Source organism: Oncorhynchus tshawytscha, linkage group LG04 (genome assembly GCF_018296145.1).
Source record: "Oncorhynchus tshawytscha isolate Ot180627B linkage group LG04, Otsh_v2.0, whole genome shotgun sequence".
Classification (NCBI taxonomy): domain Eukaryota; kingdom Metazoa; phylum Chordata; class Actinopteri; order Salmoniformes; family Salmonidae; genus Oncorhynchus; species Oncorhynchus tshawytscha.
The window spans coordinates 6405968-6421067 of record NC_056432.1 but is presented as its reverse complement, the minus strand read 5'-3'; the positions used below and the strand labels follow the sequence as shown (position 1 = coordinate 6421067).

The window sequence follows — 15100 nt, the reverse complement described above, 5'->3', positions numbered from 1 at the left end:
AGCTATGAGACAAGACTGTAACTACCAATTGGACACCACAAAATTGTAGGTTCACTTACTACAGGAACAGCTATGGAAGCTCCATCAGTCTGACAGTAGGTTCACTTACTACAGGAGCAGCTATGGAAGCTCCATCAGTCTGCCAGTAGGTTGACTTACTACAGGAGCAGCTATGGAAGCTCCATCAGTCTGACGGTAGGTTCACTTACTACAGGAGCAACTATGGAAGCTCCATCAGTATGACAGTAGGTTCACTTACTACAGGAGCAGCTATGGAAGCTCCATCAGTCTGACAGTAGGTTCACTTACTACAGGAGCAGCTATGGAAGCTCCATCAGTCTGCCAGTAGGTTGACTTACTACAGGAGCAGCTATGGAAGCTCCATCAGTCTGCCAGTAGGTTCACTTAGTACAGGAGCAGCTATGGAAGCTCCATCAGTCCACACTGCAAGTCCACCAATCTGTTTTACAGCCTCTACATATGATACATCATGACTAATTGTATATATGTGAGCCTCTCTAGCCTCTCTCTGTACCTGCCATCCACCAAATGCCGCACCGTGTTCTCCCCCACAATTAGAGCACTTAACCTTCACATTGCTTCCACATTCACCTTAATCATGTTCCCCTCGACACATAGCATATTTTTACACAATCTTCTCTTGCTGAGCCTGGCTACTCCTCGCTGGCCTGCTACTCGTGGCACCATCCTCTGCTGATTTACCACAGTTCTTCTGTGGTGATTTACCACAGTTCTTCTCTCTCCACTCAAGTGTTTGCTAGTGCTATCATGTTTCGTCTTACCTCTTGAACCGGAATTGAGATCAGCCTCACCACTTCACCCTAATCTGCTCCTGTAAATCCCTCTGGATAAAGATCTGCTAAATGACTAATCTGTAACTATATCGGCCTAACAAACCAGGCAGAAGCACGCCAACGTTTAAATGTCAAAGTGTGGTGAACTTGTTGGTTCTGGTATGTCTAACTTGTCCCACCTAGCTATCTTCAGATGAACACACTAAACTGTAAGTCTCTCTGGATAAGAGTGTCTGCAAACAGTCCTTTATTGTGGGAGTCTGCTAACAGTCCTTTAGTGTGGGAGCATGCTAACAGTCCTTTATTGTGGGAGCCTGCTAACAGTCCTTTATTGTGGGAGCCTGCTAACAGTCCTTTATTGTGGGAGCCTGCCAACAGTCCTTTAGTGTGGGAGCCTGCTAACAGTCCTTTAGTGTGGGAGCCTGCTACCAGTCCTTTAGTGTGGGAGCCTGCTAACAGTCCTTTAGTGTGGGAGCCTGCTAACAGTCCTTTAGTGTGGGAGCCTGCTAACAGTCCTTTAGTGTGGGAGCCTGCTACCAGTCCTTTAGTGTGGGAGCCTGCTAACAGTCCTTCAGTGTGGGAGTCTGCTAACAGTCCTTTAGTGTGGGAGCCCGCTAACAGTCCTTTAGTGTGGGAGCCTGCTAACAGTCCTTCAGTGTGGGAGTCTGCTAACAGTCCTTTAGTGTGGGTCCTTTAGTGTGGGAGCCCGCTAACAGTCCTTTAGTGTGGGAGCCTGCTAACAGTCCTTTAGTGTGGGAGCCCGCTAACAGTCCTTTAGTGTGGGAGCCTGCTAACAGTCCTTTATTGTGGGAGCCTGCTAACAGTCCTTTAGTGTGGGAGCCTGCTAACAGTCCTTTAGTGTGGGAGCCTGCTAACAGTCCTTTAGTGTGGGAGCCTGCTAACAGTCCTTTATTGTGGGAGCCTGCCAACAGTCCTTTAGTGTGGGAGCATGCTAACAGTCCTTTAGTGTGGGAGCCTGCTAACAGTCCTTTAGTGTGGGAGCCTGCTAACAGTCCTTTAGTGTGGGAGCCTGCCAACAGTCCTTTAGTGTGGGAGCCTGCTAACAGTCCATTAGTGTGGGAGCCTGCTAACAGTCCTTAGTGTGGGAGCCTGCTAACGGTCCTTTAGTGTGGGAGCCTGCCAACAGTCCTTTAGTGTGGGAGCCTGCTAACAGTCCATTAGTGTGGGAGCCTGCTAACGGTCCTTTAGTGTGGGAGCCTGCTAACGGTCCTTTAGTGTGGGAGCCTGCTAACAGTCCTTTAGTGTGGGTGCCTGCTAACAGTCCTTTAGTGTGGGAGCCTGCTAACGGTCCTTTATTGTGGGAGCCTGCTAACAGCCAACCGTATGCAGATGAGGTTAGGTACACACTCATCATTTCCAATGGAAACTACTGGGACCAACATGCATGATAGTTACAGTATGAGCTGCAATAGATTCCACTGAATAAAACAGTGTGATTATCACAGTTAGTGTTATAATGTCTATATAACAGTGTTATAATGTCTATATAACAGTGTTATAATGTCTATATAACAGTGTTATAATGTCTATATAACAGTGTTATAATGTCTATATAACAGTGTTATAATGTCTATATAACAGTGTTATGAGGTCTATATAACAGTGTTATAATGTCTATATAACAGTGTTATGAGGTCTATATAACAGTGTTATAATGTCTATATAACAGTGTTATAATGTCTATATAACAGTGTTATGAGGTCTATATAACAGTGTTATGAGGTCTATATAACAGTGTTATGAGGTCTATATAACAGTGTTATAAGGTCTATATAACAGTGTTATAAGGTCTATATAACAGTGTTATAATGTCTATATAACAGTGTTATCAGGTCTATATAACAGTGTTATGAGGTCTATATAACAGTGTTATAAGGTCTATATAACAGTGTTATCAGGTCTATATAACAGTGTTATCAGGTCTATATAACAGTGTTATAATGTCTATATAACAGTGTTATAAGGTCTATATAACAGTGTTATAATGTCTATATAACAGTGTTATAATGTCTATATAACAGTGTTATGAGGTCTATATAACAGTGTTATGAGGTCTATATAACAGTGTTATGAGGTCTATATAACAGTGTTATAAGGTCTATATAACAGTGTTATAAGGTCTATATAACAGTGTTATAATGTCTATATAACAGTGTTATCAGGTCTATATAACAGTGTTATGAGGTCTATATAACAGTGTTATAATGTCTATATAACAGTGTTATCAGGTCTATATAACAGTTAGTGCTGTTTGCACGAGCACTCAGACTTGATTCAACTAATCAAGTCATCATCAAACCTTTGATTTGAATCAGGTCTGTGAGTGCTCCCCTTTGGGTCTCCAGAACCAGGATTGGGAGACACTGGTCTTAACACCCGGAGGTCTATTCATTCAGAACAAAACTGTAACAAACAGTTTGTAACAGAAACCATTACCTTTGAACAAAAACATGCTTTTCAATAAAAATTCAAGTATCTTCTGGACAAATTCATGTTGGTCCCTCCCCGTTTCCTTCAGTTTGCTTCTGCTGGTTTCCGTGTGGGTTTGAGGGGTCGTGAACACACCCCAGGTTTCCACTGACACACCATGCTCATCATACTCAGATCATAGAAGGTGGCACAGACATGGGCTGGCTGCATGTGGTTTACCCACACGGTGTTCAGGTTCATTATATTGCCTAACTTTCTATTCTGGTTCAGAGGGGAAAGTGAAATCCAGGAAGTGAAATGCTGTGCTTTCTTCCTCCTTTGGTCCATTTGGAGTTTTCTGGTTCTGCAAAGCCAGAAAACACCTGTATTATAATGATGGGACTGATATAATAGGCCTCCTATCTACTAGACTCACTGTCAGTCTGGGACTATTAAAGTATGGTAATATAGTAATACTAACACAGCTACTATTACATTATTACTTTGTTATAAACTTGTATTAGCCTTCATCTAATCCTATTTTATCTGACCATAATAGCCTTTATTACAAGACATATGTTATTCAACCCATGTTATTCAACCCATGTTTTTCAACCCATGTTATTCTACCCATGTTATTCTACCCATGTTATTCTACCCAAGTTATCATACCCATGTTATTATACCCATGTTATTATACCCATGTTATTCAACCCATGTTATTCATGTTATTCTACCCATGTTATTCTACCCATGTTATTCATGTTATTCAACCCATGTTATTCTACCCATGTTATTCTACCCATGTTATTCATGTTATTATACCCATGTTAATATACCCATGTTATTATACCCATGTTATTATACCCATGTTATTAATGTTATTATACCCATGTTAATATACCCATGACTGTATGTTTTGTTTATTGTGTAACTCTGTGTTGTTTGTGTCGCACTGCTTTGCTTTATCTTGGCCAGGTCACAGTTGTAAATGAGAACTTGTTCTCAACTGGTCTACCTGGTTAAATAAAGGTCCAATTAAAATATGATGATAATGATGATAATGAGAAGAGATACATGCTTACCACAAACAAGTCTTACAAAATGTCAAACATCTTGCTATTTGTGATGAATGGGAATTCCAAGGAGACAAATTCATTCAGTGTGTTTTTCTTCCTGCCACTAATTCTGCGTTTTTGAAAATGGACAACTGGAAGTCGTTGTTCTCCCTGCTAAATTTAGGCCTAGTTGAATGCCTGCCAGGGATGTTTCCCACATACTTTGACTGCCACAGCAGTCAACTAGCTAATCACAGTAGTCAACTAGCTAGCCACAGTAGTCAACTAGCTAGCCACAACAGTCAACTAGCTAGCCACAGCAGTCAACTAGCTAGCCACAGCAGTCAACTAGCTAGCTGTTTACCTTTCTACCACATTCACTAATTTGTTTGTAAACAACTAACAAGCTAGTTAGCTCTCTCATGTTCTTGTCAAACTGTCAACAGAGTAGCTAGGAAGCAACAAGATATGCCAAACAACAGCCTAAAAACCACTTGAGGGCAAATAAATCAGATTTGACCGTTCAGACACAAGTCGCATGGCCACGAATCAGATTTGTATCTGACTTAAAATCACTTATGAAGGTGGCTTGAAATGTGACTTGAAATGTCCAATTCCATGTGCTTTTTGCTGTTCAGACTGCAGGAAAAATAACAGATTAGAATAAGATATGCAAAAAATGTGGATTTGAGTCATTTCAAACTGCCAATGGGAACAAGCCCTATATGTAGGTTCGCTTTGGATAAGAGCGTCTGATAAATGACCACAATGTAAAATTAGATGTGATCTTCACCGGGCAGTCCACGGCCAATAGAGAGCTCTTTCCATCAGTCTGCTAATAGAAAAAACATTGTCTGGCATCTTAATGCTTGTTAGCATTTTCAGTTCCTTATTCTGGGTTCCTTGCACCCGATCAAGTGAAATGAATCTAAATTAAACACAAGTGATATGAAGCTATCAGCCTTGATAAATGTGTTGCAGAGTGATTCTGATAGAAAAGAACACAAGTGATATGAAGCTATCAGCCTTGATAAATGTGTGGCAGAGTGAATCTGATAGGGAAAAGAACACAAGTGATATGAAGCTATCAGCCTTGATAAATGTGTGGCAGAGTGATTCTGATAGGGAAAAGAACACAAGTTTGTTGGATGTCATTAAAAAGGAGCCTCATACCAACTGTAAAATATGGTGGTGGATCTTTGCTGTTATGGGACTATTTTGCTTGTTCTTTTTTTTTGTCCACAAAGTAAAAAAACTCTGCCTTTTTCTACCATTTATCTTCTGAAAAATTAGATTTTTAAACCTAACCTTAACCCTAACCTTAAATAAGACCAAAAATATTATTTTTGTTTTGTCCTGGGACCCTTGTTACGGTCAACGGCATCATCAAATTTGCCAAGTACCAGGCCATTTCAGCCAAAAACCTGGTTGCCTCTCCAGGGGTCTGAACCTTGGCCACAAGTGGATCTTCCAGTAAGACAATAACCCCAAGCACTAATCAAAATCAGCAAAGAAATTGTTAAATGACCACAAAATGAACAGTTTGTTAAGTTCCTCTCAGTCTCCAGACTTGAACCCCATTGAAAACCTGTGGTTTGAATTGAAGAGGGCAGTCCATCAGCGCAGACAAGAGATATCAATGGTCTAAGATCCCTCCTGATGTGTTCTTCATTCTCATAACCTAATGTAGCAGGTCTAAGATCCCTCCTGATGTGTTCTTCATTCTCATGAATCTCTACTTGTTCTACTCAGTATTTACCATGTTTTGACTAGATTGCTGAAGTATTATTTGATTATATTATCATTAAAATCCTCTTTACAATGTAACAAGACAGATTCTCAATATGGCTTGTTTTATTTCAATAGAATCACTAGGCTAGAAATGAAGGATAAAGTTAAAATAGTGAATATATATATAGACATTTTTATATCCTCCAAAAGTCTGATCTTCATTTTGTGTGAAGACGAGGGATTCCCCCACACTTCCTTTTTTACAGCAATATAAACCCAGAGACAACATTCAGTTTCAGTAGACACCAGCCGACCACAGCCAACACAGACTCAAGATGCCTTTCAAGCCACACTACCTGTTGGTGTCCCTGACTCTCTGCTGGTCCGTGGCTCTTCAAGGTGAGATATTGCATCTTTATCTATATATATATATTAATCTGTTCAACTTGACTCTTGAACAATCAACAAACCAAAACTATTATCATTTATTTTTTTAAACAACTTAATTCCAATTATCACAATCAATCCACTGCAATGTTAAGTGTCTCAGAGTAGGGTCTGTATTCAATCCGTACGGCAGAAGTTCTGCGTTGCAGCGTGAGTGAAATTTAAAGGCAATGTTCCTGAGTGGAAACTGCATTCACGGTAAACGCTGCATGTCGGCTCAATCAGATATTACCGTTACATTGCTGTCACGCAATCACTGTCTTTTAACTGGTGTTTTTATTTCTTTACTTACCTATTGTTCACCTAATACCTTTGTTGCACTATTGGTTATAGCCTGTAAGTAAGCATTTCACTGTAAGGACTACTACACCTGTTGTATTCAGCATTTCACTGTGAGGTCTACTACACCTGTTGTATTCAGCATTTCACTGTGAGGTCTACTACACCTGTTGTATTCAGCATTTCACTGTAAGGTCTACTACACCTGTTGTATTCAGCATTTCACTGTAAGGTCTACTACACCTGTTATATTCAGCATTTCACTGTAAGGTCTACTACACCTGTTGTATTCAGCATTTCACTGTAAGTTCTACTACACCTGTTGTATTCAGCATTTCACTGTAAGGTCTACTACACCTGTTGTATTCAGCATTTCACTGTAAGGTCTACTACACCTGTTGTATTCAGCATTTCACTGTAAGGTCTACTACACCTGTTGTATTCAGCATTTCACTGTAAGGTCTACTAGACCTGTTGTATTCAGCATTTCACTGTAAGGTCAACTACACCTGTTGTATTCAGCATTTCACTGTAAGGTCTACTACACCTGTTGTATTCAGCATTTCACTGTGAGGTCAACTACACCTGTTGTATTCAGCATTTCACTGTAAGGTCTACTAGACCTGTTGTATTCAGCATTTCACTGTAAGGTCTACTACACCTGTTGTATTCAGCATTTCACTGTAAGGTCTACTACACCTGTTGTATTCAGCATTTCACTGTGAGGTCTACTACACCTGTTGTATTCAGCATTTCACTGTAAGGTCTACTACACCTGTTGTATTCAGCATTTCACTGTAAGGTCTACTACACCTGTTGCATTCAGCATTTCACTGTAAGGTCTACTACACCTGTTGTATTCAGCATTTCACTGTAAGGTCTACTACACCTGTTGTATTCAGCATTTCACTGTAAGGTCTACTACACCTGTTGTATTCAGCATTTCACTGTAAGGTCTACTACACCTGTTGTATTCGGCATTTCACTGTAAGGTCTACTACACCTGTTGTATTCAGCATTTCACTGTAAGGTCTACTACACCTGTTGTATTCAGCATTTCACTGTAAGGTCTACTGCACCTGTTGTATTCAGCATTTCACTGTAAGGTCTACTGCACCTGTTGCATTCAGCATTTCACTGTAAGGTCTACTACACCTGTTGTATTCAGCATTTCACTGTAAGGTCTACTACACCTGTTGTATTCAGCATTTCACTGTAAGGTCTACTACACCTGTTGTATTCAGCATTTCACTGTAAGGTCTACTACACCTGTTATATTCAGCATTTCACTGTAAGGTCTACTACACCTGTTGTATTCAGCATTTCACTGTAAGTTCTACTACACCTGTTGTATTCAGCATTTCACTGTAAGGTCTACTACACCTGTTGTATTCAGCATTTCACTGTAAGGTCTACTACACCTGTTGTATTCAGCATTTCACTGTAAGGTCTACTACACCTGTTGTATTCAGCATTTCACTGTAAGGTCTACTAGACCTGTTGTATTCAGCATTTCACTGTAAGGTCAACTACACCTGTTGTATTCAGCATTTCACTGTAAGGTCTACTACACCTGTTGTATTCAGCATTTCACTGTGAGGTCAACTACACCTGTTGTATTCAGCATTTCACTGTAAGGTCTACTAGACCTGTTGTATTCAGCATTTCACTGTAAGGTCTACTACACCTGTTGTATTCAGCATTTCACTGTAAGGTCTACTACACCTGTTGTATTCAGCATTTCACTGTGAGGTCTACTACACCTGTTGTATTCAGCATTTCACTGTAAGGTCTACTACACCTGTTGTATTCAGCATTTCACTGTAAGGTCTACTACACCTGTTGCATTCAGCATTTCACTGTAAGGTCTACTACACCTGTTGTATTCAGCATTTCACTGTAAGGTCTACTACACCTGTTGTATTCAGCATTTCACTGTAAGGTCTACTACACCTGTTGTATTCAGCATTTCACTGTAAGGTCTACTACACCTGTTGTATTCGGCATTTCACTGTAAGGTCTACTACACCTGTTGTATTCAGCATTTCACTGTAAGGTCTACTACACCTGTTGTATTCAGCATTTCACTGTAAGGTCTACTGCACCTGTTGTATTCAGCATTTCACTGTAAGGTCTACTGCACCTGTTGTATTCAGCATTTCACTGTAAGGTCTACTACACCTGTTGTATTCGGCATTTCACTGTAAGGTCTACTACACCTGTTGTATTCAGCATTTCACTGTAAGGTCTACTACACCTGTTGTATTCGGCATTTCACTGTAAGGTCTACTGCACCTGTTGTATTCAGCATTTCACTGTAAGGTCTACTACACCTGTTGTATTCGGCATTTCACTGTAAGGTCTACTGCACCTGTTGTATTCAGCATTTCACTGTAAGGTCTACTGCACCTGTTGTATTCAGCATTTCACTGTAAGGTCTACTGCACCTGTTGTATTCAGCATTTCACTGTAAGGTCTACTACACCTGTTGTATTCGGCATTTCACTGTAAGGTCTACTACACCTGTTGTATTCAGCATTTCACTGTAAGGTCTACTACACCTGTTGTATTCAGCATTTCACTGTAAGGTCTACTACACCTGTTGTATTCAGCATTTCACTGGAAGGTCTACTACACCTGTTGTATTCGGCACATGTGACAAATAAACTTTGATTTGATTTAATCTGTAACACTTCAGTGATGATACAGACTGAATAGATCCCTAAGAGTGCTGATCTAGAATCAGTTTTGTCTTTGTAACATTCACATGTTCCAAAGTGCAACTTTTAGTGATGATAAAAAGGTGTTAACCCTATCCCTTAAACCTTAACCTTTAACCACAAATTCTAACAACACTATATTGTTATTGTATGTAATATTCCTGGTCTTCATCCCTGCAGCATTCCCCATGAACGGCTGTGCTGCATGTCAGAAGTGTCGCTGCATCCGGACGTCCTCTGCTTTCATCTCTCCTCGGCTGTTCCACAGGATAGAGATCCTACCTCCAGGTGCCCACTGTCGTCAAACAGAGATCATGTGAGACAACTAACACCACCTAGCAACCAGTCAAGAACCCTTTCACAGTCAACAAGCAAACCAGCATGCCTATTATATTATCACAGTATGTCTAATACATTATCACAGTATACCAAATACATTATTACAGTATACCTAATACATTATCACAGTATGCATAATACATTATCACAGTATACCTAATACATTGTCACAGCATGCCTAATATATTATCACAGTATGTCTAATACGTATCACAGTATACCAAATACATTATTACAGTATACCTAATACATTATCACAGTATGCCTAATACATTATCACAGTATACCTCATACAGTATTACAGTATGCGTAATACATTGTCACAGTTTGCCTAATACATTATCACAGTATGCATAATACATTATCACATCATATTGGCTACACTCTTAGAAAAAAAGGTGCTATCTAGAACCCAAAAGGGTTCTTCAGCTGTCCCCATAGGAGAACCCTTTGAATAAATCCCTTCCTGCTTCCAGGTAGAACCCTTTTGAGATCCATGTAGAACCCTCTGTGGAAAGGGTTCTACATGGAACTCAAAAGGGTTCTACATGGAACTAATAAGGGTTCTCCTATGGGGACAGCTGAAGAACCCTTTTTCAAAGTGTGTATATGCCTGTCCTGACAATATTGTTATTCTCAGACAATATTATATTTCAAAACTCGAGCTTTGATTACAAAACAGATCAGTTGGTGGACCACTTGCGAGGCACAGCTGAGCAGCAATTGAAATAATTGGCTTTTATTTTACTGGACTGATGGTATCTGCATCTGCCATGGTGCTTTCAAGACAACTGGGAACTCTGGGAGATAAACTAGGTCAAATCATGAAGTCAATGAACGTCAGGTTGGAAAGTTGGAGTTCTAGAAAGATGTCTCAGTTACCGACTTGGAATTTAGAGCTGGATGACAGTTCAAAATGATTTTTCATAATCGGGTCTCGTTTTTTTTCAGTTTCCAGTTGTCTTGAACACACTGAAGTTGGAAGTCTGAGATTTCAGAGTTCCCAGTAGTTTTGAGCTCCGCATTAGTCTCAGCGGAGGGAGGGATAGAACAGCAGAGGGTCCACCTCTCACGGTCCTGCTCTCTCCTTCCTCTCCTCTGGTGAGACTGACCAGAGAGAGGTGAGACTGACCAGAGAGAGGTGAGACTGACCAGAGAGGAGGTGAGACTGACCAGAGAGGAGATGAGACTGACCAGAGAGAGGTGAGACTGACCAGAGAGAGGTGAGACTGACCAGAGAGATGAGACTGACTAGAGAGAGGTGAGACTGACCAGAGAGAGGTGAGATTGACCAGAGAGAGGTGAGATTGACCAGAGAGAGGTGAGACTGACCAGAGAGATGAGACTGACTAGAGAGAGGTGAGACTGACCAGAGAGGAGATGAGACTGACCAGAGAGAGGTGAGACTGACCAGAGAGAGGTGAGACTGACCAGAGAGAGGTGAGACTGACCAGAGAGAGGTGAGACTGACCAGAGAGAGGTGAGATTGACCAGAGAGAGGTGAGACTGACCAGAGAGATGAGACTGACTAGAGAGAGGTGAGACTGACCAGAGAGAGGTGAGACTGACCAGAGAGTGGTGAGACTAACCAGAGTGAGGTGAGACTGACCAGAGAGAGGTGAGACTGACCAGAGAGAGGTGAGACTGACCAGAGAGAGGTGAGACTGACCAGAGAGGAGGTGAGACTGACCAGAGAGGAGATGAGACTGACCAGAGAGAGGTGAGACTGACCAGAGAGAGGTGAGACTGACCAGAGAAAGGTGAGATTGACCAGAGAGAGGTGAGATTGACCAGAGAGAGGTGAGACTGACCAGAGAGGAGATGAGACTGACCAGAGAGAGGTGAGACTGACCAGAGAGAGGTGAGACAGACCAGAGAAAGGTGAGACTGACCAGAGAGAGGGGACAACGTCTTTCACCTGATGCTACCCGGTGCGCAAGGCTTCTGAATAAAGTGCAACACAATTTTTGCAATTGACTTTTATCGTTGGCTTTTATACAAAAATGTTTGGTGATGGACTAGGAATGCCTTGAAGTCGATCGCGATCGATTGGTTGGTAACCACTGGCCTAGTGGAATCTCCATGCTTGTTGTTGTTGTTGTTCAGGCTTCATCTGTGTCTTGGAAACCGCACCTAAAACCCATGGTGGCTGTCATTGTCTTCACACGTAGATCATGTGAGTCAGTCAGCGAGGTCTTGAACGAAGCGCTAAACTGTGGTTTTCTAATGCATAGGGGGAAGAAGCGTGGGGGATCGGTCGTGGTGGAGGGGAAATTAATTAGTCAGTATAGTCGCTTTACTGCATGCTATGCAAACCAGTCATTAGTCACTGATGATGAGTTCAATGTTCCTATTCGTAACCAAGGCTAAGATGTTGTAATAAATGTGGGCATTTGCAGTGGTAGTCTATAGCAATTCCCCCCGAAACTCAGTATGTGGCAGGGACTCCAGACAATCACAGATTACAAATATGTTTTTCTAGTCAAGGCCATCCTATAACTATTGCTGTACATATACTATTATATGCTACCTATTCTACAGATATACTATATATTCTATCCACATACTGTCCACAATGACTCTACATTCAATCACACATGTATACATATACATACAGTGTATTCAGAAAGTATTCAGACCCCTTGACTTTTTCCACATTTTATAATGTTTACAGCCTTTTTCTAAAATGGATTAAATAAAAATTTGTCCTCATCAATTTACACACAAAACGCCATAATAACAAAGAGAAAACAGGTTTTTAGACATTTTAGGAAATGAATTAAATATAAAAACAGAAACACCTTATTTACATAAGTATTCAGACGCTTTGCTATGAGACTCTACATTGAGTTTAGATGCATCCTGTTTCCATTGATCATCCTTGAGATGTTTCTACAACTTGATTGGAGTCCACCTGTGGTGAATTCAATTGATTAGACATGATTTGGAACATCTCACACCTGTCTATATAAAGGTCCTACAGTTGTCAGTGCCTGTCAGAGCAAAAACCAAGCCATGAGGTCGAAGGAATGCCAAGAGTGTGAAAAGCTGTCATCAAGGCAAAGGGTGGCTACTTTGAACAATCTCAAATATATACATATATATTTTAATGCATTTTGGGTGACTACTTGATTCCATATGTGCTATTTCATAGTTTTGATGTCTTCACTATTATTCTACAATGTAGAAAATAGTAAAAATAAAGAGAAACCCTGAAATGAGTAGGTGTGTCCAAACTTTTGTCTGGTACTGTATCTATACATACATTTACATATACAGGACTCTGACTTTGCTCGTCCTAATATTTATTGGGGCTGCAGGATAGCCTCGTGGTTAGAGCGTTTGCCTAGTAACCATATTTATAGATTTCTTAAATCCATTCTTCTACTCAGATTTGTGTGTATTGTTAGATATTACTGCACTGTTGGAGCTGGGAACACAACCATTTCACTACAGCCATAATAACATCTGCTAAATATGTGTACGTTCATATTGACGTTTTCTGATAGGTTCAATTCTGCAGTGTATGATATGTAACCATGGTGACGCTGTAATATATATCCCTCCCTTCATTCATCAGCGTTACCAAGAAGGACAAAGCCACCGTCTGTGTGACTCCAGATGCAAGATGGATCAACAAAGTCATTGTCAAGTTACAAAGGTAAATACAACACACACACACACACACACATACACACACACACACACACACACACACTTCTGTTGACTTTAACACAGACCATCTCTTTCTACAGTACCAACAAGAAGAAGAGAAGTGCAGAACTTCCTCATCTCAACCACCATTGAGTGAATTGGAACAGGAATGTATCAAGTTGGAGCTAAATGGAAATGTGATACCAATGTAATACCAATGTGATACCAATGTGATACAAATGTAATACCAATGTGATACCAATGTGATACCAATGTAATACCAATGCGATACCAATGTAATGCCAATATAATACCAATGTGATACCAATGTGATGCCAATGGATTCTATTCAAATACGATTCCAATACCAACGTAATTAGTTTATCTTAAATGATTTCAGTATGTATTGAATGTGATTATTTAATGTTTTTTTTTAATCATGTATTGGGTCTACCCTTGAAAAATAAACACAACCTATACAACATGTACAAAACATGAGCATTTTATTGCCTGAGGAGGAGGAAGGGTGAAATGCACATGTTTACCATCTTGTTGATGTGAGCATCATTATCCCATAAAGTCAGTCAGCCTCTGATGGGTTGACATAATATTCCACTCCCAGCAGGGGCGGGACTGGGGCGGGACTGGGGCGGGACTGGGGCGGGACTGGGGCGGGACCGGGGCGGCCGTAATTTGCCTGCTCTTTGGGGAGCATAGGTCCTTTTCAAACTTCCTGGTGGTAGTTAAGGCCTTGTGTCTTACCCACAAAGATAGAGGAATGTAGATGGATATAACCTGGTTTTACCATGGACATTGCCATTGAGGACTTCCACCATTTTAAAGTAGTCAACTGGGAGGGAATTCCTATGGTTTGGGAGCGATCCGCCAATGAACAGAACATTGTCTTCTTCTTCATATTGGGTTGGCGATGGTTAGTAAACGCTATATCACCGCCATCTAGTGGTTACAATAAATAAAAGGACAAGATGTTGTTCTGGACTCCAGCACTGCAGGCAGCATTTAAATCACACTTTTTTTTTTTTCAAACACAAAAGAAGAAAATGGACTACTTTAAAATGGAGACAGCATCAATGGCACTGCCCATGCTCTCACAGACGCCATATATTTGATACAAAGATGAGTCCTCTGTATAATGGTCTTACCCAAACACAGATGGAAGAACATGAATGAACAAATAAAAAACACAACTGCTCTGAAATCAGATCAACATGACTTCTGACTTCTACATTCAGAAAACAGACCTGTGCAGTTGATTAAACATGAATTGTGTCCCAAATGGCATCCTATTCCCTATTTAGTGCTCTACTTTTGAACAAAGAACTCTACAGGGTAATAGCAAGGTCTCTGAGGAGGAGGAGCTATCTATCTATGACCACTCTCAATATGGCTGACGCAAGCCACTGAATGATTGTTCCAACTGTCATGACTGGCCTGTTCGGGTCAGATTACCGTGGATCACAGTCCTACAGAGTCATCGCTCTCTTTTGACCCGAGAGTATAAAACATGCGAGTTAAGAATTTACATATCAGACTAAATTGACCACGTGCTGCAGCCGAGGTCCATGACTAGTCGTGACCCCAAAATGTAACACGAGGTTGAAGAAGA

General features: G+C 40.8%; 1 protein-coding gene across 1 annotated transcript; it reads left to right on the top strand.

Annotated features, from left to right (window-relative positions):
• The first annotated feature begins 6298 nt into the window (after positions 1–6298).
• LOC112240286 (C-X-C motif chemokine 13) lies at positions 6299–14081 on the top strand. Its single transcript, XM_024408598.2, has 4 exons — positions 6299–6433; positions 9661–9796; positions 13400–13480; positions 13575–14081. The coding sequence occupies exons 1-4, from the start codon at positions 6370–6372 to the stop codon at positions 13624–13626; spliced, it is 333 nt and encodes a 110-aa protein (XP_024264366.2). The 5' UTR covers positions 6299–6369; the 3' UTR covers positions 13627–14081.
• The last annotated feature ends 1019 nt before the right edge of the window (positions 14082–15100 follow it).

What these genes read in the sequence shown, in the direction of transcription:
- LOC112240286 (XM_024408598.2), top strand. Translation starts at nt 6,370, where the DNA reads ATGCCTTTCAAGCCACACTACCTGTTGGTGTCCCTGACTCTCTGCTGG. An exon ending in CTGGTCCGTGGCTCTTCAAG is followed by an intron (nt 6,434 to 9,660) that starts GTGAGATATTGC and finishes TCATCCCTGCAG; the next exon opens with CATTCCCCATGAACGGCTGT. An exon ending in GTCATTGTCAAGTTACAAAG is followed by an intron (nt 13,481 to 13,574) that starts GTAAATACAACA and finishes CTCTTTCTACAG; the next exon opens with TACCAACAAGAAGAAGAGAA.